Source organism: Clinocottus analis, unplaced genomic scaffold, assembly GCF_023055335.1.
Source record: "Clinocottus analis isolate CAN_PGR_092001 unplaced genomic scaffold, fCliAna1.0.p SCAF_2, whole genome shotgun sequence".
Classification (NCBI taxonomy): domain Eukaryota; kingdom Metazoa; phylum Chordata; class Actinopteri; order Perciformes; family Cottidae; genus Clinocottus; species Clinocottus analis.
The window spans coordinates 16,881,623-16,906,083 of record NW_027175931.1 but is presented as its reverse complement, the minus strand read 5'-3'; the positions used below and the strand labels follow the sequence as shown (position 1 = coordinate 16,906,083).

Below are 24,461 nucleotides of genomic sequence, written 5' to 3'. Positions count from 1 at the left end.
TTCTTCCAGTTTAAAGTCAGATTTCGGAAGTTATGAAGGTATATTGTTGAGTCTACTGTATACATGATTATTGTTTTAAATCACTACATCTAAACATTTAAGAAGAAAAAACATTAAGTAAAACATAATATCTTAGAGATTAGCCTATTAAAAATACATATGTATATAGATTGGCATTTTATTTTAGTGCAACAGTGTTTTCCACATAATGGCCTGAGGTTACACAAAAATGGATGACTAATTATTGGATTTGACTGTAACTTAGATCCTTTTTCTCTAGTTTAATGTTTGTCAAGGTGTGATTATCTTCTTATGTGTCACTGTTTGATTGCGTGTGTGTGTGTGTTTGTGTGTGTGTGTGTGTGTGTGTTGCGTAAAATGTCTTACTTAATGTCAGCATAAAGGACTTTTAGTTATTCTTCCCGGTGTGAGTCATGTATGATTATTTATGCACTAAAATGTGTGTGTGAGTGTGTGTCGGTGGTACACTATGAGTTATTCTTTCCATTGTTATCCTTCCTGTCTGGTTTCCATCGTGTGAGCATTTCTTCATGACAGCAGGGTGACTGCAGTGATGTCACAGTAGAGGACAGTGAATAACACTCATGAGTTATTCTAGTTGTTTCAGGATGCTGTACTGTTTACTTTAATTACTAAATGGGTCATTTAATAGTCAAAACCTACACTCTTTTGTTCAATATTGATGTAAAAAACAGTGTTTGTGAATAGATGTAGTTGAATTCATATACTGCATATAGATTGTATCATTCATCAAGAAGTTTCCCATTTAACCAATTCTACTATCAACGAGGAGCAACATAGACTTGAAGCCCAAACATTTGTAAGAGCTGTGTATCAACCTAATCAGCAGTCATGTTGAAGCTGCCAAACAAAAAGCGTAATCAACTTAATCAGCAGGCTAAGAGCTGTGTATCAACTTAATCTGCAGTCAGCCTGCTGATTAAGTTGATTACGCTTTTTGTTTATTATATGAAATGCTGAAGTGATACATGAAGCTTACCTGAGCAAGAGCACAGTGTCCAGGGCAGTATGACTCTTACTAGTGAAACCTGAGTCTGAAACTTCCGGAAACCCTATTTATATTTCTTCACTCTCAACTGTTTTATTGTCATTTTTAAATCAATCCTCTTGTCATATTTTCCCTGGGAATATACTTTCTGTATTAGTGAAGTTGGTTTAACCCCCCCTTGATATATATTCAGCTCCAGGAAATAATATCTGACTTTCAAAACTAATAAATAACAGATTATTTGACATTGTTGATTTTAAAGGGTGTGATTAATGGCAGGCAGTGTTTACTGGGTCTGTTACGCAGCTGCTTGTATGTGTTAATAATTACATTATCAGACTGATAATGCATTTAAAGACATGGGAGTGTTTTGGTGTGGTGAGCTAATGCTCATGCATGTGTGCTAAATTATTCATCATCTGTTTGTTCTCACAGATTTGAACAATTCCGACGTTGCAAAAACAAAGAGGTGGAGCAATTAAAGTTCCTCCAGGCTTAAAAAATGGATTGTATTAGTAATGGCTTCCTGTATATAGGGTAGAGCACACTGTTCAAGCGATTTCAACACTGAGGGTGTGTCTGGGTCACTGTTACTACTACGGCATGCAGGATGGGCCAAACGCGCTCGGCTCTTTCGCACACCGCCGACATTCCAAGCAGAGCCAAGTGGAAAACAGGCGAAACAGCCCAGCGGCTCCGTGTCTGCGGGTTCAGGAGCGGGGAGAAGCGTCGAGCTGACCAGTCGAACAGGAGTCCGATGAAAAATAAAGTGCTATCGTGTCTGGGACGGAGAAAGCGGGACGCCAGCCCAACAGAAACGGGGTTAGGTTGCGGAAACGAAGCCGGAGATCCAGCAGCGCGCCGCGATCACAGAGTAGGAAAGTTACCGAGGGACGAGGTCGTGTCGGCGGCGGAGGAGCCCCGAGCACACCCGGGTTGTTTTGAGTCGCCATCCGGCCTCGATGCTAATGTTGAAGCTGCCAAACACGCCGTGAACCGAGAGGTGGCGGCTGGCTCGTCCGATGAAGCCAGCGGAGCGGGCTGCGAGGAGCCACAATCCCGGCGAGAAGACGATGCCTCGGGTCCCCCGACGAGGGCCATGGAAGACCAGCCACTGCGGGGAAGCGAGCCGGGTCGTGTTGTGACTGAGGTCTGGGAGGCTCTGAGTGCGGCCACGCTGCTCACTTCTAATCCGAAAACTGAGCGGACTTTCTCCGGCTCGTCCCCGGATGAACCTTTGACTCGCGGACTGGCCAACACGGACGACCCCGCCAAGCGCAGCATGACCAAAAGCGGCTGCAGCAGCGTGTCGGCTCGGCCCGCAGCGACCGGGGACCACGAGTGTTGTCCTGTTGAAAGTGAGAGCCGAGCGGGCTCCGATCAGCCCCCTCATGGTCTTCCAGAGGGCCAAACTTTCCCTGGACCCATACCGAAACTCATCATCACTCGGGACCCCAGTCCGACCCGCTCCCAGGAGGCTCCGGTGCTGCTGCCCGTCCGAGCGGAGCTCAGCACCGGCTTGTGTCTGGACCTGCACCCGGACGACGAGTCCCCCTGCTCAGACAGCGGCTGCGGAGGGTCCCCTGCGCTGATGCGGTCACCGAGGAAGCTGTCCAACTCCTCCTCCATCGGCCTGTCCTCCGCCTCGTCCTTCGAGGAGTCCGAGGACGACTTCACCGGGAGCGACATCGAGTCCAGTCTGTCTCCGGCCCGGTCCATGTGCAGCCCCGACGACGGGACGGGGGTGAGTGCGTGTTCTGTGTGTTCCGCACAGACTTTGTTGAAACCGTCCGTGCAGTAGTTCAATAATCACATACACACACAACAAAAACAACACAAAACACCAACAGGTTTTACTGCTTCGACCACCAAAAGTGCTAGTATTGCGCAATCAGCATGCACTGTGACAGCCAAACAGAACTCACCAGTCAAAGCAACACGTCAGGTGCACCATGACTACACAGGTAAGAAGTGGTTTGAGACAAACAATGGATTAGAATGGATCCATGTACACACACACAAACAAACATGCAGGGAAACAGGCCTATGAGCATGAAAACACAGGGTTGTTATGGTCTGTTGTGCACGTGCACAATGACGTCAGTCACTGTCAGATGAAGATGTTTCAATATGCCATGTTTATATTTATTTTAATTTCATGAGCTGTTGTGCAAATTATAAATGATGTCACTATTCGATGTCTGAGGAAACGCCAGAGACGACATGAAATGGCCTTTCATTTGATTGAATTTGTCTAATGTGCATTTCAAATTGCTAATTGTTAGACACACACTAATAATGAAACAAGACAATCGCGTATGTAAATCAGATAAGAGGAAACAGCCTCTTATCTCCAACCCCACCTCTGTCTCCCTTCACACCCATGATCATGCTTATCACGCTCATGAGCTGCCACATTGTCTGCAAGTGACTTTACTGCCCCAGAGGTTGAAGGGTTTCCTCTCTCCCCCCTACTTACCCCGAGGCCTTGATGCACTGTCGACTCCAAGTGCTTGGAATGAGTCGTCTCAGAAACAGGATGTCTCCCCTTCAGTCCTCCAGTATCTCCACTGATCTCCTCTGCAGGTTTTCTGTTCAGGCCTTCAGCGAGCGTGCACGTTGGCTCACGTTCAGCAGGCAGCAGGCCGTTCAGATTCCCTCACGAAACATAGAAACCTGGCCGAAGCTGGACTCAGAGGTTTTTCAATCATTGTTCAGTTATTTTTCCACAGTAGACGCTCCACCCTTGTCTGGTATGTTATGGTTTTCCAGAGAAGATCGAACACAAGATGGAGACGATGACTTCAGTCTGATTTCACGGCTGTTTGGACCGCCGAGTGTTTTTACTGTCATTACTGTGATCTTATCTACTTTGTGCCTGTGATCACTAGGAGGCTCTAATCGATTTAAACCAGCAGGTTTAAATAGTAGTGATTATTTAAACCAGCAGGTTAGTGACCGTAGTGATTATATAAACCAGCAGGTTAGTGACCGTAGTGATTATATAAACCAGCAGGTTAGTGACCGTAGTGATTATATAAACCAGCAGGTTAGTGACCGTAGTGATTATATAAACCAGCAGGTTAGTGACGGTGTGTTCGTCTCACTGAAAGCCAGGAAAAGAGCAATCCGAGGAGTTTAACCTGAGCGGTTGTGAAACACGTGTCGATGCTTTTATGGCCGGGCGGTGTGTTCATGGGCACATTGTGTCCTCTCAGTGGAGTGAGATCTATATTTTTTCAAGGGCGTGTGTTTTGTTGTTGGCTTTAAGCTGCTGCCAGACAAACCAGTTACATCTCACTCACTCGGTGGAGGAGCAGATACTTGCTCAAACATGCATTCTTAGAGTGACGTGCACACACACACACACACGCACACACACACACACACACACACACACACACACACACACACACGCACGATGCTGCGTTGCATTCAGAGTTCATTGTGTGTCATGGAAAATTGGGCTGAAGGCAGAGCCGGTTGCTAGGCGACGGCATTGCCATATATGGTACTTTTTTTTCTTCTCTCCTTGTCTTGTTCTCTTACTCACACACACACACACACACACATGCACGTACACACACGCACGTACAAACACACACATACGCGCACGCACACACACACACACACACACACACACACACACACACGCACGTACACACACGCACGTACAAACACACACATACGCACACACACACACACACACACACACACACAGAGTATCGACTCTGTCTCTGACATTTGAATTATGTCAGATAAATGTCTGCTCAGTCAACAATGAACATATTATTTTATAATTTATTATAACTTTTCCCCCATAATGTTTTCCCCCTGAAACCCGATGAGACACGCAGTGGAACAGAGAACAAGAGGAAAAAGAGTGCAAGCGGGCAAATCACAGACAACTAATCCAGTGAAACTTTAGTCACATGGCCGACATGCGCTGATGATTCTTCTTATTTCTGCATGATTATTCACGAGCCACAACTGCAGACTTGTTTTTGCATGACACACATTATACAAGTCCCACACATCCCTCCCACAGCCCTGAAACACATAATCCATGCTGCAAAGAGAGACACACACTCCATGCTGGTGGTCTGGAGCCACAAGTCTTCATACACCACTATCATCACTACTATCATCCTACAGCATGAAAATATTCATTAACGGCACATGCAGTGGTGGGGGAAGTATTCAGATCCTTTAATTCAGTAAACTGTCATATATTTTTATCAATGGACAGTTATTACTGTGTCATATTATCATATTGTTATGTGTAAGTGGCAATTTAACCATTTAATGACAGAACATATCCGTAAAATATAATATATTATTCCTTATGATTTGGAGTGAAAGTATTTATACTTACATTATATATATATATATATATATATATATATATATATATATATATATATATATATATATATATATATATATATATTTTATATGTTATATATATATCTATATATATATATAGATATATATATATAGATATATCTATATATATATATATAGATATATCTATATATATATATATATATATATAGATATATAGATATATATATATATATCTATATATATAGATATATCTATATATATATAGATATATCTATATATATATAGATATATCTATATATATCTATATATATATAGATATATCTATATATATATAGATATATATAGATATATATAGATATATATAGATATGTATATCTATAGATATATATAGATATATATAGATATGTATATCTATAGATATAGCTATAGATAGAGACACTTACAGGCTCAGAGAAAATAAAATACACACAATTGAATCTCAAGCTCTGCCGTCTTCAGTCAAGGGAACGGGATGTGGTTTTAAAGTGAAGTAAAGCTTTGACGGCACCTGAAAAAAACTGCAGTCCGTGCACATGTAGACACTTGTGCAGTTGATGATAGTCGTCTGACAGGTTCTACACACACACACACACACACACACACACACACACACACACACACACACACACACACACACACCATGCGTGCATCGGTGTGAGTTGCATGGTTCTAGGGAATTTGTCACGCAGACTAAGGCGAGAACGGGGAGGCACGTTGCCCCCATGAGTCCGACAGCAGGCTGGCTCCGCGCGGGGCTCAGGATTGGCCCTGTGGGGATTACTGATGACAGAACAATGCTGGGGTGGAGAGGAAGAGAAGACCGTTCAGTGTGTGTGGGGGTTTCCCTTCAGGGAGAGAGGGTACGTGAGTCAGGGAGAGAAAGGGTTCAAGCAGGCAGATGGTCGAGTGAAGTGAGCCAAGTGACAGATGGAGTTATAGGATGTGATGGTCAGAAAAGAAGATGTCTTGAGAAAGTGTTTTGAGAGGAAGGGAGGAGCAACTGGATGTGGAAACAGGAGGAATCGGGATGACAGAAAGAGGGTGTCGAGCAGCAGTAGAGGGGTCAGTGTAAGCAGTGAGTGCAAGCTTCTAACAGAGGATTATTTCCCAGGCTGCCTCAGAGGACAGCGAGAGTTTACACACTGAATACCTGGAAGAAGCGGCAGCATTAGCGCTGAGCTAACAGTGGACCTGTTTCTAGGCGCTTGTAAAAGATCTCGGGCTGACAGGAAGGCAGCCAGCCCTGCTGGCGCCCCCTGTAGACCCCCCATGGTGCGCAGCGCTTGGTGCTGGCTGCGTTCCCGATGCGTCTCCGTGGCCGTGTGCGCTTGTGTCAGCGCCTGCTTCCTCCTCCACTGCTCTGTCTGCCAGGTAGGACATGGGAAGCTGCACATGTTTGTCCAGCGATGCAGACTGCGGAGTGTACTCGCTCACGTCACGCGTCTTCTGAAAGATGATTTGAGGGTAGATTACATCAAACGCAGGTTTGGGCATTCAGGCGCGAGTGTGATTGATTTTACTTTGTAAACTCTGTTTTTAAAGGTGCTATATTTATTATTATTATTATTATTATTATTATTCTAATGATCCGTGTCGATTGTTGCAGTTACAGTACGTGATGGTTGTTTGGCAAACACACACACATGCAGTTAGTCCGGTGTAAGGGATGAGCTCTCTATCCGGGTTAAGGAGCAGGATCTTCAGGCTTCAGGCGGTCATACTTATGCAATCAGACTCACAAATACCTTCAGTTTCTAGGTACAACTCACTAAAGCCAACGTGTCATGCTGAGAGGGTCCACACCTCTAGTTGCTAGACTAAATATCACCAACATAATTTACTATATTGTAATAAAAACTATATTAATATATAATAAAACCATTTATTACAGTACAGTATATTTTAAGCTGACATGTGCTGAGAGATGAAGTATTGGACACTGTAAAGATAAGTGTGTGTGTGTGTGTGTGTGTGTGTGTGTGTGTGTGCGCGTGTGCGATTTGACGCGTTGATTTTAAACGGGGAAAACATAAATAACTCGAGCACATTCGTCAGCATTGATTCTTTGGGGAGTGAAGACGCTTATACAACACAGAGCAATGACACACTGTTAGAGTTGTGAGTTATATAAAAGAGAACGCGGAGATGGTGAAGGTTGAACTGTGAGAGGTGAAATGTGACCTCGATGTTTAAAAAGCTGCAATGTGTGGGATGCAGAGACGGCAATACATCTCTAGACTTTACTTAGTTTGAATAGAAACAACAGTCCAGGCTTTCACTTGTCATTTCAAGGGATTATCTGCATTAAACGTGTCCATTAGCAGCATTGGCTGCGGCTGTTAGTCAGATGATTTGATCCCACAGAGACAAACTGTCAGCTCGAAGCAATTAAACAGAGAGCCGCTGACGCATCAGAGAAGTGAGAGAAGAGCGGCTGGAGATGTCGGCTTCAGCTTCCTCTCAACCTTCCTGATGAAGAAGAAACAATCCCGTAAGAGCAAAGTGGAAAGACCCCGAGGTCTCGGTGGACCGCTGGTAAACAAACATTTGTAGTCCACAGACGGAAGTTATTCCAGCAGATTAGAGGAAGTTTTGCTACGGTGTCGGCGGCTTAATAAGGCGGCTCTTTTGGTTGGTTCAGCCGACAGGAACTGACCATCTTTGGCAGTTTGAGAGACAGAGCGATCGTACTGTGACAGCGTGTGAAAGGCTCAGGCTAAACTGCCTGCTCCTCTCTCTCTCTCACACACACTGAAGCTGTGTGTATAATATGACACAGCTGTGTTTGCTCATATCTCGCTGTGTGAATCACCTACGATGACGCAAAAAATAAGACAAGGAAGTGTAACGTCTACTGATTCCGACAGACTTCAAGCCATATCTCTGTGCCGTATTATCAAGAAGATATTAATTTATTAGGAAAGTTTTTCGAAATTCTTAGGGCCGCTTCCGCGTCGACGCGGGGGCCGTCCTGAGCCAGTTTATGTCCTTCATTACAATGCACTGAATTAATCAAACACCCACCAAAAATACACCTTCAATTTATTTACACGGAGCAATGAAATCAGAAATGCTGCTTAAACCTAAATGCCAAGAATGATCCTGTGACTGATGAAGAAGTGATGAAGTGAACACCCTCCACCCTCACAGGCTTCTGTGTTCTCAACCTGACACAAGGGGATCATCATATCTCCTGCAGCAGCACTTTGACCTGCAGGAGTGTTTTTAATGTGGCGTAAACTTGGGCGGATGTTTTACTTGAAAAAGAGGAAACGTCCTGGAAGGCTCACCCGTTGTGAAAGGATATGTTGTGTCCCAAATGTAGTGAAATACAGTTCACAGGTTTTATGCCCTGACGGCGTAGGAGGTCATATCCTGGTTAATCTGTTGATGGGATTGACGTCTGGGATCACTGGCGTCTCGTTACTCTCGGCCTTGCGTGTCTTTCTTCACACTAACCGGCTGTCGGATCACAAACCTGTTTGAAGGAAAACTTGTCATCCAGTTATTCTCAACAACACAAACTATTCACGACCAAATACTTCTTAAATGTGTAACTTGTAGGACTCTCACGCAAAAGTATGAAGCTGATTGAGAGAACACGTTTCAGGGACAAGTTCAAGCTACAAAACTGCCCTCTTAAATTTAAATAGATCCCGTTTGCTCTTCTTTTTTCCTCCGAGGGTAAACACAGTCCCTGCAGTTTCCGCTGCATCGAGACTGTTTTATTGTACCATAGTTTCAACTGAGCAGCTGTGGAAGGAATGTAAGCAGAGCAGCGATAGGCCGACGTGTAAACATGGCAGAGATAGGAGCGGCGCGGTCATTCACAGATGTTATTTAGTTATAAAAAGATTTGTTTTATTATTATAGCCTCTCGTCCTTGCGTTTTATTACTCACGTTAACCCTTTTCTGCCTCGGTCACACTCTTGTGTTCCCGCATTCAACAAACACACACATCATCCAAGGTTAGCCAGACCTTAAATAGAGAAAGAGCCAAGAGATGTTCAGTAATGCCAGTCACGACTACTGTAATGTAACACACACACACACACACACACACACACACACACACACACACACACACACACACACACACACACATTACCATCATAAACTGTCTGTCTGTTCTGATTTCCCACACACACAAGTTCTAATCAATCGATGTCATGTTCCTCTCAGATTGCTGACGTCAAAGCCGTTGCACACTGTCCTTGTGTTTCCCAACACAGATAACAGTCACACGCACACACACACACACACACACACACACACACACACACACACACACACACAGAGAGCGTGTTTTGTACAGTAAGGCTCTGTTTTACGTCACTAATGGGTAGCTTTGGTAAATGTTTTATGAATGGACTTTTCCCGTCTTTCGTGCACCTGGCCTGAGCTGAAGAGGAGGGTCGGTCCAATGTCTACTAAGGTGTGTGTGTGCGTGCGTGTGTATGCGCTCACACGGTGTGTTTTCCTGTAATGAATAGTCATTTGCTTGCCTGTATTTAGTTCAGTGCGTAATCGTGACCAGAGAAGAAGCTCTTGCACCGATTCATCAGAGCTTCACGTTGGTCGTTAGCATCTTTCGTCGCAGCACAATGACGCTCCTTGTTTTTCTTTTTCCAGAGTAAGTCCTGGCAGAAACTGAAGACCATGGTTCACTGGTCCCCCTTCGTCGTGTCCTTCAAGAAGCGTTACCCATGGGTGCAGCTGGCCGGCCATGCAGGTATACAGTTTGCATAACTAAACATCATCACGCGCACGTTTCCTGTGCGGTGTTTGATTCTCTCCGTCTCCTCCTCCAAGGAAACTTCCAGGCCGGAGAGTACGGGCGCTTGTTGAAGCGATACTGTCAGTGTGAGCAGCAGTGCCTACAGAAGCTGATGAAGGACACACTTCGCCCCTATGTGCCTGGTTATTATGGGATCGTGCAAAGAGAGGAGCAGGATTACAACCTGATGGATGACCTGCTGGCTGACTTTGACTCGCCCTCCATCATGGACTGTAAGATGGGCAGCAGGTGAGACTCGGCACCGATCATGATGGACAGCAGAAACCATTTCATCAGGATGCAGTGGGCCTTGAAAAGAGATTAATCGTATTACTCATATGAGCCTGAATACACAGTTTAATCCCATCAGCTGTCACATTTACTCTATATAATAATAATAATAATAATAATAATAATAATAATAATAATAATAATAATAATAACAACAGATTTAAAATGAGAGCTCAGGTTAAAACAATTCGAAAAGGACAATAAACATAACAATAAAGACTTCAAATAATGTAGAACAAAGAGAGGGAAAGGGAGGATAATACAGTAACTCATTAAAATGACTATAAATGAAATAATAAGCCTTTACGTTCCAGGACATACTTGGAGGAGGAGCTGAGTAAAGCCAGAGAGCGTCCACGACTGAGGAAGGACATGTATGAGAAGATGGTGGCCGTGGACCCCGGGGCCCCCACGGAGCAGGAGAAGGCCCAGCAGGGGGTCCTGAAGCCCAGATACATGCAGTGGAGGGAGACGCTCAGCTCCACCGCCACACTCGGCTTCCGCATCGAAGGCATTAAGGTCAGAGGTCGTCCTGGACGCACAGCTGTGAGCATGCCTGACTGAGTACTTAGTGCTGGAGAGGAGACAAATAGTTTCTAAAAGAAGTAACGCAATAATGGGAGTAAATGTTTATCATTGTGACACTGGACCACACACACACTGGAGAGGACATGGAGCACAGTCTGCTGCTGGATGGGCAGACGAAAAGGGAAATGTTTGTTCTTTCAAGAAGAACTCCAGACCTTGTTTTCATGTTGCACCAACATGTTGCAATTTGCATGAGCTGAACTGGTTCTTGTGCACATAAAAGCAGCTGTTTTGTTCTCCATGTAGTAATACAGTATCTATCTGTCTGTCTGTCTGTCTGTCTGTCTGTCTGTCTGTCTGTCTGTCTGTCTGTCTGTCTGTCTGTCTGTCTGTCTGTCTATCCATCCATCTATCCATTTCTCTATCTCTAGATTCTTGATGTGCTCAGTAGGAATCAGAATTGTTGTCCTTACAACAAAGTGAACACAGCATCTTGTTTTCTTCACAGAAAGCTGACGGGACGTGTAACACCAGCTTCAAGAAGACGAAGCTCAGGGAGCAGGTGATGAAGGCCCTGGAGGACTTTGTTGCTGGCAACACTCAGATCCTGGTATGTCGCTCGCTGTCACGATGCTCCACTTCTGCTGCTGCTTGTTGTTCTGACCCGCAGAGCAGCGAGGAAGCTTTTTCTAGGGAATAGTACCACCTTTCCCCTGTTACCAAGCAACAGGTCCATAACTCCTCCGTAACAGCAAACTGTTCTGTGTGTGTGTGTGTGTGTGTGTGTGTGTGTGTGTGTGTGTGTGTGTGTGTGTGTGTGTGTGTGTGTGTGTCTGTGTGTGTGTGTGTGGTGAACAAACACAATACAGTGAAGGCTCTGTACAGGTGTTGGTGGTGAGGACTTCTGGGTAGAACGAGGCTCTATGCTAAGTTAAGTTAGCTAGCTACTGGCGGTATCTAAACAGTTTGTTTTTTAAATGTATTTTAATGGTCAAGGAAGGATTTGAGGCTTAAGACTCGCGGTTAAGTGAGAAATAAGATCAATAAAAGTGCTTATTGATCAATCTCTCTTTGTTTTTCTCTTTTTGGTAGAAACTCTACCTGCAGCGGCTGGAAGAGCTTCGGTCTGTCCTCGAGCAGTCCGACTTCTTCAGGACACACGAGGTGAGACGCACCGACACGCTCTGGGTTCCCGTGATCGCTGAACGGACCTGTTGGCCGAGTTGAAGATGAAGTGATATCATTCTTTCCACGTGTAAAAGCTAAACTCACCCGTTTCACCGGTTTGTCCCTCGCAGGTCGTGGGCAGCTCTCTGCTGTTTGTGCACGACGCCTCAGGGAAGGCCAGAGTGTGGATGATCGACTTCGGGAAGACGGTTCCCCTGCCGGCCCCTCAGACCCTGGACCACAGGACCCCCTGGATGGAGGGCAACAGGGAGGACGGCTACCTGTGGGGCCTGGACAACCTCATCCAGATCTTCAGCACTATGCTGCCACAGACATCGTGAGTCTCACCGGACTCCAGTAAAACACTGATGTCCAGATGGTGGAGGAGCTACAAGACGAAATAGGAGATTACAGAAACTGAGACTGACCAAGTACCCAAGTGTCTTCATCCCACTGTACCTGAATAAGAAGATGATGAGCAAAGTAAAGGCACAGGATTTCTATTGCAACGTGGAATAGGCCAAAGGCCAACTTCATGCACGGTGAACTTGGGGACAGGTGAATTGAGGCAAACTGGAGAAGAAAGAGGGAGACTTGAATGTTAGTCACAAGGACGGTGGAGTCTGAAGTCATGGACCCGGCAGTCACTCTTTCCTGCAGAGACGCGCTTGACGTTGCTCATCTTCCTGCTCAGCATCTCCCTCTGTTGGTCAGTCACACAGCGCTCTCAGAACCATGAACTCCTCCAGAGCTGTGAGTCCTTTCTTGCAGCCTTTCAGGAGCTTTGGGGAACTGGAGTCATTTTTTTTTTTATTATGGACCATTTTTGATGTTTAAGTATAGCGCAACACTAAAACACTGGTTAGACCAGCTGTTAACGAACTCAGTGTGTAAATACATTTTTATTTAAACTTGTTTGGCCTTGGTATAACCTCCTTACCTTGTTTGTTTTGTGCCTAACATTTTTAAAAAGCGAGCTGTTCGATCATTCCAGTGCAGTGGACTCGTGCTTTTCTTCGTCCAAAGAGTTCTACCATTTATTCACTGCTTTACTTAATATAATCCAAAGTTTAACTTCCTGCAGAAAAGTGTTTCCTACATTTTGACTTTTGTATGATGATGCAGTGAAACGTTGTTTTTCTCTCCTGTGCAGTCAGCAGCTTGGCGGCCATGTTTGTTGCACTAATGATCCTCACAAAGCCATTGAACAAATCAAGTGTCTTAAAAGGGGAAGCAGCAGTCAAGTACTGTGTTTACAGATATTTAGAACATGAATTTAATGTGTCATCTTCTCTGATCAGTGTTGCTTTAGCTTTGCAGGGAGTTTACAGCAGAGCAGTGGTGTGAAGGAACTGGAACGACCCGAGTAACTCAGGTCTGTTTAGGTTTTTGTGAGGTTTCACTTGTGCATCATCTTAAACGTGATCTTAACTGGAAATGTGTCTTTTGATTCAACAACGACACTTAATCAAAGATAAGAACTTTTCAAACGCGAGGACGTCGCTGTGAATCCGTGTGCTTTGCGGGGTTGAATCCTTTTATGCAGGATGGAGCGTTTACAAAGAAACTTCATGTTTGGATGTTTTGTCACAGTGCTTATGAGCATGTGTGTCATCCCTTGACTGGAAGCAGCAGCGAGGTAAAGACAGCAGACGCCAGTATGCCAGACGTCGGCGTCAGTCAGCGCCGCGTGAGCCAAAGTATGAATTCAATTTTTAGGAATTCAGTTTTTTTGTTTCCTCAGAGTAAACATACAAGGAGAGATGATTAATCTAGTGTTTACAAAGTATTATATTTCTTTGCCCACAAACCCTCTATATTTGTAAAATGGCAAACTATCAGGTTCTCAAAGAGGGCGCAGCTTTATTATTTAGAAAACTGGATTCATAACCCGATTTTGTACTTTTAAATGCAGTGCGTTGGTGAACATTTATATTAATTCCCTGCTTTTTTTCCCCCCCAAGTCATGGATTGCAATAAACTGGAAATAAGAGTTTTCAGAGTGTGTTTTCACTTCAGTCCGAGTCTCTCCAGACACACTTTGTAAACACACACTGATTTCATCGTTTAGAGATTTATTTTTCTGAATATCCCAGAATGTGTACAGGCAGTAAATCAAGAATTTAAACAATTTATACTATTAATACATTCCATTCAGTCAGTGATTTATGTGTTTCATTGTAAACCTGTATGACCAAAAAACCATTGTTATTTTAGCTCGTCTAGCTAAATGAAATAAATATAACAGAAACAGTACAAATGAACTCTATCTACATTGATATCAACAACACAGCTGGAGATACTCGAGCTGCCCGGTGCTGAAGGACGAGTGGACTCTCATCGCCCCTCAGTCCCCGAGCAGGACGCAGTCACAGAACAGTAACATCCAGTAATGCACTTTAAAGCCTCCACACAGCCGGCTCCTGCGTCACGTTACTGCCTCTCTGTCCTCGTGTGGAGCATCACCGCCCGTCCAGCCAGCCCGCTTTCCAGCCCTCCCTGAGGAACCACGTACTGGGTCCCGTCGCCGGCTCTCTGAGGGTCCATGGTCCTCAGCTGCCCGTTACTCTGAGCTACGCTGTCCAGACTCCACAGCTGGTAGCGCAGGCTTTTGCCCTGTTTAGCCAGGACGTAAACCTCTTTGACCGCCGTGTTGCCGACAGGACACGAGGCGTCTCCAGCGAGGTGGAGCCAGGGCAGAGCGGGGTCGGGACGGGCGAGCTCTGTGCTCACGCTGCCCCTGGCCACCCCGAGGAGCACACCTGCAACAAATGAAACCGATGAATCAATTGTGCCACGTGTTGATTTTGCGGTCTAATATCTGCACAGCATTTTTTACACTCAACGTTTGTGCTGTTAATATTCATGTGACCTGCTATTAATATAACATTAACAAATGAACAAGTTCGACAGCAGTGAGATTTAGCGAGAAACAGTTTCACTGTATTTGCCCTTTAATAATCCCAAAAATATAAATCGTATGGATTATATCCCCAGAAATCTATATTTTTTAAATGCAGACAGGCAACTTTAAAAGTATGTGCAACAGTATGTTCACCAGGCGGAGGCAGATAGATTACTTAGCAACCAAGAACAAAATCAAAGTGATTGGGAACTTGTGAAAGATTACAAATGATCTTCATGTCTTAATATAAAATGAATGACCTCCTTGGTGTCGTATTTGATGTTAGAGTTGTTCAATACTATGTTCCATCAAATACACCATCTGAGCTCGCTGCCGACCCACAAGAAGCTCCCAGAAGTTACATTTTGCTGGCTTACTGCAGTGGAAAAGCTTCAAACCAGCTTGATGGAGCAGACGTTCCCCGGTTCAGTTTGTGAGGGATAACTCAGCCCTTTGCTAATAAGCTCTTTACTGGTGAGGGAGCTCCCAGTTACCTGAGGCAACGGCCCAGTGCGCCCTGTGGCCGCTCCGCTGGCACGGCTCATGGTTGTAGTCCTCATCATATCTGTACGCACCATCAAGGAATTATGTCCTTTCATGACACAAGTAGCAGTTTAAGAACAATGACAGCACAACGTTGTGTTCGTGTCAGCGCTCCTGAGTCTGGGATACGGGATGAGAACCGGCTGTCTCCCCCACAGGTGCGTGATGATGGCTGCAGCGTTATCACCACTCAACCCCCCCGACAGCAGTTCTGCCTCGCAGCCACACACCTCCTCCGCCAGCAGCGCCATGTCCTCAGCTGAAAATGAGAACATAAAGAAAACAACTCAAACAGTTGAAATTGCCCTTCAGTTGCTTGTAAAACAGAGTGAATTAATACTAAAAATAAAATATTTTAGTTGCACACCTGGTTATCACATAACATTTTAATTGCATCCTACATCTGGAGTGTTATGTCTTATTTGTACTTGTGAAGACATCCAGTGATGTCGAGGTAGGAACTTTAGCTTCAACGCTTCATTGTGCCATCAGACAACTTCCCAATAAACTAAACTGTGATCCATCACAACAGAAGCGAACATCCCTTTGTTCTTGTTCCAGATACTATCATTCAACATCATTCAAAATAGACTCAACACCATTTACACACCGTTGTTACCTGAAAACATTTCCCCCTGTGCCGTGTATCCCCGGCTCCGTGCCGTCTGGGCAACAGTTTCCATGTCGATACTCAGCTGTGGCTTTCGAAGGTGAGCGGACATCCACAGAGCCACCAGACCGCACCTGATAGGGATGAACAACACGCTCAGCTGGAAGAGTCTAGCACGTCTTAGGCCTTGAAGCAGAAACAAAGCAAACTAATAACACCACAGCATTGAACACGCAGCAGTTGTATTTGTGCTTTGTCAGTCAAAGAAGATCAAGGTGTTACTTGATTCTGATTACAGATTATTTAAAAGTCAGATTTCCCACTCCCTCCCTCTCTCCAACATCTTTGCACATCTGTGTTTGACGCCAGTGTACTGACTGACTTACTGTGGACCATCTTGGATGAGCGAGGGCACATACGTGTTCACCAGGATCCACTGCAGGTCCTTCCTGAAACTGAAGCACACAAGAAAATACACAACATAAACACACATTATATGACAATTCAGTTCAACAGTCTTTTTCAAGTGAGACATTGTCACAGGGCTTTTCCTATTTTCACAAGTGAAGACGTCAACAGAAAAGTAAACATTACTTCACACAGGAAGGACTTATTACAGAACATTTGGATAGTATTGCACATGTGTATTTTATAATCTTACCACTGGGTGTTTGTACTCAACATGCTTACAGGGGGAAATAGTTCTATAAATAGTTATTAGTCAGGTTAAAGTATGTTTTTCATCTCTTGTTGTACATCTCACCTGCTCTCTCTCTGACTGAGCAGTAAGCAGGCCTCAGTGTGGTTCCCCTCCACAGGACTTCTGCTGCAGGCTATAGTCTGATAGAGCTTCTTCTTGGGGGAGAAGGCTGGAGGAGGTGGAGGGCCTGGAGGAGGAGGAGGAGGAGGGGGAGGAGGAGACGACAGGGGGCCCTCCAGTGACATCTCCACTGACCTCCTTAATCCTGTACCAGGTGGTGGTTCGGTTAGTATGTTGTAAGTTACAGAAGTTCTAGCACATTACCCATCGTGATAACATTGTAACACCCGTCACTCTCTCCTACCTTTATCCTCCTCGCTCTGTAGTCTGCAAACAAAGCGTAAAGTTAGTGAAGCTATTTTCACTTGGTGGTCAATGTTCTTTGGTTTAAAACAGGAATCAACATGTGTTTCCCTTTAGCGGCCGTCAATCACAACAAATATATGTCATATTTTAACCCTGCACCCACTTTTGAGACTAGCAGAGCTGAGCTAACAGCGCTGCTTACCATATTAGGAAGCGCGTGACTCTTCTTCTTGGGCTTCATGGGCGCACCACCGTCCACCGCTTAAGGGCCACAGCGCCCTCTGCTGCGTCCCCTCTACAGTGCAGCTCATAGGCTGTATTGTGTGGGATAATGACACGAGATAATTTTGTTATTCGTTGCACTTTTAATTTATGTGTCCGAGTATCTATCGCCTGCCTAATAAGTAAACAAAAATACGATTAAAAGAGTAATAAAAGGGCGCTCAAGTCATCTGACCAGGAACAGGTGTTAAACAACATTTTGTCACCCGAGCTATCAGAATCTGTCAATCGCTCGTTATCAACAGGGTCCATTTTTAACTCTGATAATATGTGCTCCTTTCTAAACAATATTTTGAATCGGTAATTGGGTAACATCAGCTTTTACAAATTACAGAAAGTGTGATTAAACAAGAAAAGAAACGTTAGTGGTGGTCACTGATCTGATGGGTTACGGGATTTAGCGGAAACGGCCCCAGTGTTGTTTCTTAACGCGAGAACAGGGAACGGGATTTGAGAAAGCCGAAATTTCATTCACCACTTCGAGGAGGGTATTCCATTGACGACGAGCTGATCGATTAAACCATTCCGTGGTAATTCAGACCTTTTGGTAAACTATTCGTGGAATCGCATCCCCCATTTGTACGTTACGTGTACATTGCAGGCCATTAGGCGTAATCGATAGATCAATATATTTAGCTCTAGTAAACTATAGCTAACGCTAGTTTTTAGCTAGATAAAGGCTAGCGTTAGCTATAGTTTACTAGTTTCTAGTTTACTAGTTTCTAGTTTACTAGTATTCAACCACGTTATTCCAGTCGGACGGTTGTTACGTTAGCTGCTTGTCAGCTAAGCGATAAGTGTGCTCTCATCTGGTTTAAACTGAACATTGAAAGGGTTTCCCTCCAACCTTTCATCTGCAGGTTTAGAAGATGGCCGCTCCGGACGTACGGCTTAATCACACAATCTACATCAACAATTTGAATGAGAAAATCAAGAAAGATGGTAAGTTTTTCCTAAACGTTACTTTCTAAGTTTACATTTCTGGTTTGAAGTTAAATGCCTTCAGCTCACAGAGGGCCCCTCTCATGAGACTGATTTATCGCATGTTTAAAATATGTACAATGAGAGCTACGTATGTGTAGACTCACATTAGCAATACAGCTGATTCTGATATTTATTGTTTCTACAGAGTTGAAAAAGTCGTTGTACGCCATCTTCTCCCAGTTTGGACAGATTTTGGATATCTTAGTTGCACGAAACATGAGGATGAAGGGTCAGGCCTTTGTCATTTTCAAAGAAGTTAACAGCGCTTCCAATGCTCTGAGATCCATGCAGGGATTTCCTTTCTACGACAAACCTATGGTAGGTTCATCCCACAGTGAATAATGCATCACGAGGGGCTTCACAGATGATCCAAGATTGCACAAAGGATCCACACAATATAACAACTGCATATAAACTGTAGCCTCTGAGATACATGGGGTCCTAATTTACTCCTCTGTCTTCTCCAGCGTATCCAGTATGCCAAGATTGACTCAGACATCATAGCTAAAATGAAGGGGACGTTTGTGGAACGTGATCGTAAAAAGGAGAGGAAGAAGATCAAAGGAGCTGATGCAGGGGCCGCTAAGAAGGGTGTACCAGGAGCTGCTGTCTCCATGGTTGCTGGAGTACCTGGTGCCATGCCCGTGAGTAGAGCAATGGGGGTTATAGTGTTCATTAATGATTAAACTGGAGCATACAGGTTACCCAGATTAGAGTGAAGGTCATCAAGGGCAAATATGTTAGTGGAAAATGTCATCACAGCAACTGACATGCTCATCTCTGTACTCCAATCATCAGGGAATGCCTCCCATGAACCAGGCTCCTCGTATGATGCACATGCCAGGCCAGCCACCTTACATGCCTCCTCCTGGCATGATGCCCCCTCCAGGGATGGGTCAGATGCCCCCTGGTTCCATGCCTCCTGGACAGATGATGCCTGGACAGATGCCTGGACAAATGCCCCAGCAGGTATGTTGTCATTTCTTTTTTCTTTTCTTTTTAAAAAAAATGTTTACCTGGTGATTCTAATCTGATATCTATTGTCTTCATCCTCACAGATTGCAGAAAATCCTCCCAATCACATCCTCTTCCTCACCAACCTGCCAGAGGAGACAAACGAACTCATGCTCTCGATGCTCTTCAACCAGTTAGTACTCCCCTCTCTGCATTTGATCTTGCACTTTATTATTCATCCTTTTATCGAATGCCTGACTGTATTGTTTGTGTTCAGGTTTCCCGGTTTTAAGGAAGTGCGTCTGGTCCCTGGTCGCCACGACATCGCCTTTGTGGAATTTGAGAACGAGGTGCAGGCCGCCGCTGCACGGGACGCACTACAAGGCTTCAAGATCACACAAGCGAACGCCATGAAGATCTCATTTGCTAAGAAATAACTCCTTTCAAGTCTGCTCTTTTTATGTCATGCTGGAACACATGCCTTTTTAGAGAGGTACAGCAGTGACCCAAACGAAGAAACCTTTTTACACATTGATGCTCAAGAGTTTTTTTTTCTTTTTTCCTTTGTACAGGATTACATGTAAGTATAGATTTTTGCATTAAGTTGCTCTGTATTATCATACCACACTTGCAGAACTCTTGATTAAAAACACGTCAGGTAAATGTATGGATTTCATTTGATTCCTACTCAAATCCTTGAGCAACTTGTTGTGTCTGCTGTATGTTGTCATAAAGCATTGCACCCAGGGTCTGGTCTACCAGACATTGTACCTGGCGCTTTTGTTTTTGATATTAAAGTGAATTTTCTTTGAGAAAATGTTCTGCCTCCCTCCTTATGTATTTATGTTGCAGTCGGGGTTTGACCAATAGATGATGATAAACTTTCTCCTACTTCTGATGGTGTGTTGCGGCTGTCTGTTCTGCATGGTCTATAAGAAAGTTATTTTTCTTCATAATGTTGTGTTAAAGTATTAAGTAGCATAACAAATAAACAAAGTATCTGCATGTCAGACTTATGATTATGCTGTTGACCTCTTAAACACTTGAGTTATCTGAAATTTTTAATGAGCGCAAATGGAAACTATTGTGTCGAAATTGCCAATGAGTAGATGCTTGACGTGTGTTTAAATCACATCCTCACAGGCCTTCACACACTAGTCATTACAGGCCAATAAGGACCGCCACGTCCCCTCAGAGGCTGGACTCATGAGCAGGGCGGAGTGATCTGTGAATCCGGCCTGAAAAGCTTAATTTAGACTCTGCTGCGCTCAGCAGCTGGGCTGTTATGGACTGTTGTGGACTTAAACTGCGGCCAGAGTAGTTGTCTTCAGGTCAGCTCAAATTGTACACATACATGCACATTCTTCTGTAGTTCCCCCAAGCCTTTCCACACTCCCTTATTTTGCCTTGAGAACGCGCTGACCTTAGCCACGAGGGCGCTCTTGGCTTTATTCAGCAGCACGGCGACCTTTCAGCTGCAGGACTGAAAGGACACGTCTCCGTATCCGGTGGCTGTTTGTGAGTTGAGTCTGAGTGAGTGAGCTCAAACATCAGCTGCTGACGGCGCATATCTACTATTATGGGCACTTTATGCTCTTTAAAATGGTGTTCACAATTCTTAACATTGACCACTTAAACCGAGCCACCATAGGAACTCCGTTTGTGTTGCTGGACCCCTCGCTTAGACCAGCTGGGGATACCATATGTTATTTTAAAATGTGTGCAGCTAATACAAACAAGGTGTATTTGATAATGAACCGTTTATAACTGAGTTCTAAACTATATATTAGAGAGTTTAACTGTTAAGTCATATGCAACAGAGGTTTTATCTCTTATCTTCTGTCGACTTAAATGGTGATTAATAAGTCGTTGATCTCAAAGATTCTGCACAAAAGGACACACGTGACCACAAGATGGCGCCGCATACTCTCGGTAACGACACCGACGGCGTTTTAAGGTTGCCTGTTTTTGGGAAGTCCAGCTCAGGTGAGCCACACACAGCGGCCTTTGAGCACACCCAGGGAGAGATGCGTGTTTCCGGAGGGTTCGTTAGGATTCAGCTCGTGTCTGGAGGTCACTGACTCCGCTATGCAAATCCCCTCTCTGCTCCTTAAGGGCCCTCTGTTCCGCTCCGGGGGTCACGGCAGAGGGCCAGGCCGCCGAAACACCAGCGGTTGTCAGGGAAGCTCTTGAGCAACAAGCCCGCGGAGGAGGGAGGCAGAATCTCATTAGATTGTCTCCGATGAAGAAGGTGCATTGTGTGGAAGTCCTGCACCCAACAAGACGAGCTCTGGAAGTCTGGTGTGGAACATATTCCATGTGGCCGGTGCCAACATTCAGAAGAAGCCTATATGCCCCACAAGTCTCTTTTATATCCATGCGCTCACCCGGTTAGTATTTATGGCCGCTGGCGGCATCATAAAGCTGCGGCACGTTCAAAACCAACGAGTCTAATCTTGAATGCGTGCAGGTGCTGTTCGGTACCTGCGTCACTTGAAACAACAAAGCAGCAGTTTTGTGTGTGGTCAATATATTTGTAACTTTATTGTCACCCCCCCGTAGCACAGTGCTATTTCAATAACGGAGGGTTTCAACTTCAAACGCCTGATGAGACGTCCCCGTTCAGAGGCCGACCGAGCCGGAGAGAAACGGGGGGAAGGAGTTAATTGGCGCGGCGGCGCTTTGAAGCGAGTCGCGGACACAGAGGTCTGAAACCGGAGGAGACGAACCAGCGAGCTGCAACAAAAGGTAGAGAGGAAACAGAAACCCCCACGCAGGAGCAGTGGAACGCGCTCTGGACAATACCATGCGTACATGTGACATGAAGAAAAAGTTCAGGGGTTGGTCCGAAGGTTCCGCGAAAGAGAGAGAGAGAGAGAGAGAGAGAGAGAGAGAGAGAGAGAGAGAGAGAGAGAGAGAGAGAGAGAGAGAGAGAGAGAGAGAGAGAGAGAGAGAGAGAGAGAGAGAGGGAGCGCGAGCGCGCTGGGAACCATCCGGACGAGAGCTGAGAGACGGATATTCCCTGCCTCAGGACACACCCTCAATGCACTCTCTCTCTCTCTCTCTCTCTCTCTCTCTCTCTCTCTCTCTCTCTCTCTCTCTCTCATTGTTTCCCACACTGACTCTGCCGCCGCGGGCTTCCTATCGGGTTCCACCGGCTCAGAGGAGAGAAGCGCAAAGTGGAATCATTCTGCTGGAGAGCCGCAACTTCGGTGCCGGCTTTCATGCATTCATCGCAATTTTTTTTAAAGTCTTTTTGAGCGTGAATCAGGTTTGAGAGAGGTAGAAGAAGAGGAAGAAGAAGAGTGTGAGCTCATTTGGATGAGAGTTCAAGTCAAGTGAGCCGGCAGATTGGACCTTTAAAGCCTCTTAACTCAGGTGGTGGGAGGAAAGCAGCGCAAAGGGGAGCGTGTTTGCGTGTTTGTGTGCATGTGCCGTTCCCAGTGGAAATCCACCCCAGACACAGCGGCAAGGGGTTGATCAGGTGCGTGTGTGTGTGTGTGTGTGTGTGTGTGTGTGTGTGTGTGTGTGTGTGTGTGTGTGTGTGTGTGTGTGTGTGGAGGAGAGGGGTGTGTGGGGGAGGGGGGTGGAATCCAAGCCGAGACAGAGGAGAGGCTTCTCTGACCTGGACGCGATGAAGTGGCTCTGCGTGAGTTTCTGGCTTTAACACCGGAGAGGAGGAGAGGCTGGGCGGACTGACGGACACGGAGAGAGAAGAGGAGGAGGAGGAGGAGGAGGAGGAGGAGGAGGACACACCGCCAAGGCGCGCAACACGGTCCCCAATTCCCTGGCGCAGGGATGGAGAGCACAGGAGCGCGCAGGGTAACTCAGCTACAACCTAGAAACGGGAGCGGAAAGACCCCTGCGAGGCCAGGCATGAGGAGTGACCGACACCAGGGACACCTCCACCTGCAGCGGGCTGTGTTTCTTCTGGTCGCGCTCACGATACAACCGCAGGTAAGCCACCGATTAAGTGCTATTCCGGGCGGCATGTACTTAAACCCCAGGAGCTGACTTTTAATGTGCTTCAGTCTGTATTTGCTTTTTTATCACAGCTGCGTGGAAACGGTCAATATCGAGTCCACACACATGCACACACACACACACACACACACACACACACACACACACACACACACACACACACACACACACACACGTGCACACGCACGTACACGCACCCTCCGTCCCTTCCTCTTTGTGCTGCCCTCATTCTGCTCCATGGCGCGGTGCCCACCTGTTGTCTGCCCGCTGTCTGTTATCCCGCAACACGAGAACTACTGGAGTCCAGTTTTAGAAGCATGGGCTGCAAAATCAAAAATGTGTTGGCATATTAATATTTAAGCAAGATCAGATTATTTGTTTGTGCATTGGGTCAGTGTTTATTACTCCACTGTTTGTAAATGCAGAGTGTAATGAGGCAGACACATCAAGCATGGCTGCATCTGCTATTCTTTGCTCCATCATTAGCAAGTCATTTTTATATTATTTGCAATACATACACTTCCCTCGATTTTCATTTCTCATTGACTTTCTTTCGCTCCAGAACATAGCATCCAGTCACTGCAGCAACTTATGTGATTCAGACAAGCATTAGCTTAAGGCATGTTGTTTGTGCAAATTCTTTGGCTATGCCAACATAACATTGGGCATGAAGGTGCAAACACAAAATATTTGTTCAGTTTTTTGCCCTGCGAGCTGTCAGCTGCTCAGCTGCTATCAGGATGCGTGACAGGATCCTACAGTAGCAAGAACAGGCCCAGAGGTGCTCCAAAGTGTGTGTGTGTGTTCTTCTAAACACTAAGCTCACATACAGCATTTGTGTCTTGGGTGTGTGTGGAGCCCGGGGTCACAGCAGATAAACTCCAGGTCGTGTGAATGTTGAGCGTTCGGGCCGCTCCGCGTGTCTCTCTCTGCACCTCTGCAACCTCCTCACA

At 45.4% G+C, this 24,461-nt stretch overlaps 4 protein-coding genes across 7 annotated transcripts in view; 3 read left to right on the top strand and 1 right to left on the bottom strand.

Moving 5' to 3' along the window:
* The first annotated feature begins 1,640 nt into the window (after window positions 1-1,640).
* Window positions 1,641-14,499, top strand: itpkcb (inositol-trisphosphate 3-kinase Cb). The gene is made up of 7 exons (XM_068584263.1): window positions 1,641-2,774; window positions 10,050-10,149; window positions 10,230-10,443; window positions 10,800-11,004; window positions 11,522-11,623; window positions 12,106-12,177; window positions 12,312-14,499. The coding sequence occupies exons 1-7, from the start codon at window positions 1,641-1,643 to the stop codon at window positions 12,519-12,521; spliced, it is 2,037 nt and encodes a 678-aa protein (XP_068440364.1). The 3' UTR covers window positions 12,522-14,499.
* Window positions 14,245-17,575, bottom strand: actmap (actin maturation protease). Of its 3 annotated transcripts, XM_068584266.1 has the most exons (8): window positions 17,507-17,575; window positions 17,303-17,325; window positions 17,002-17,203; window positions 16,625-16,693; window positions 16,239-16,372; window positions 15,758-15,887; window positions 15,580-15,650; window positions 14,245-14,942 (listed from the first exon to the last, which is right to left on the bottom strand). In XM_068584266.1, exons 3-8 carry the CDS (start codon window positions 17,181-17,183, stop codon window positions 14,614-14,616), a joined length of 915 nt encoding a protein of 304 aa, XP_068440367.1. In that variant the 5' UTR covers window positions 17,184-17,203; window positions 17,303-17,325; window positions 17,507-17,575; the 3' UTR covers window positions 14,245-14,613. The 3 variants fall into 3 exon arrangements, with proteins under 3 accessions (XP_068440367.1, XP_068440365.1, XP_068440368.1); XM_068584264.1 differs by having other exon boundaries at window positions 17,303-17,516; XM_068584267.1 differs by having other exon boundaries at window positions 16,248-16,372; window positions 17,303-17,516.
* Window positions 17,576-18,031: 456 nt separating this feature from the next.
* snrpa (small nuclear ribonucleoprotein polypeptide A) lies at window positions 18,032-20,341 on the top strand. Of its 2 annotated transcripts, none has more exons than XM_068585121.1 (7): window positions 18,032-18,116; window positions 18,447-18,528; window positions 18,716-18,888; window positions 19,038-19,214; window positions 19,369-19,539; window positions 19,629-19,717; window positions 19,802-20,341. In XM_068585121.1, the coding sequence occupies exons 2-7, from the start codon at window positions 18,456-18,458 to the stop codon at window positions 19,959-19,961; spliced, it is 843 nt and encodes a 280-aa protein (XP_068441222.1). In that variant the 5' UTR covers window positions 18,032-18,116; window positions 18,447-18,455; the 3' UTR covers window positions 19,962-20,341. The 2 variants fall into 2 exon arrangements, with proteins under 2 accessions (XP_068441222.1, XP_068441224.1); XM_068585123.1 differs by having other exon boundaries at window positions 18,046-18,133.
* A 2,945-nt stretch (window positions 20,342-23,286) lies between these two features.
* Window positions 23,287-24,461, top strand: part of LOC137790489 (protein jagged-1b) — a 41,347-nt gene continuing 40,172 nt past the window's right edge. Inside the window, exon 1 of the mRNA XM_068584782.1 lies at window positions 23,287-23,481. Coding sequence (XP_068440883.1) covers window positions 23,323-23,481 — 159 coding nt within the window. The 5' untranslated portion in view covers window positions 23,287-23,322. The remainder of the gene's footprint in view (window positions 23,482-24,461) is intronic.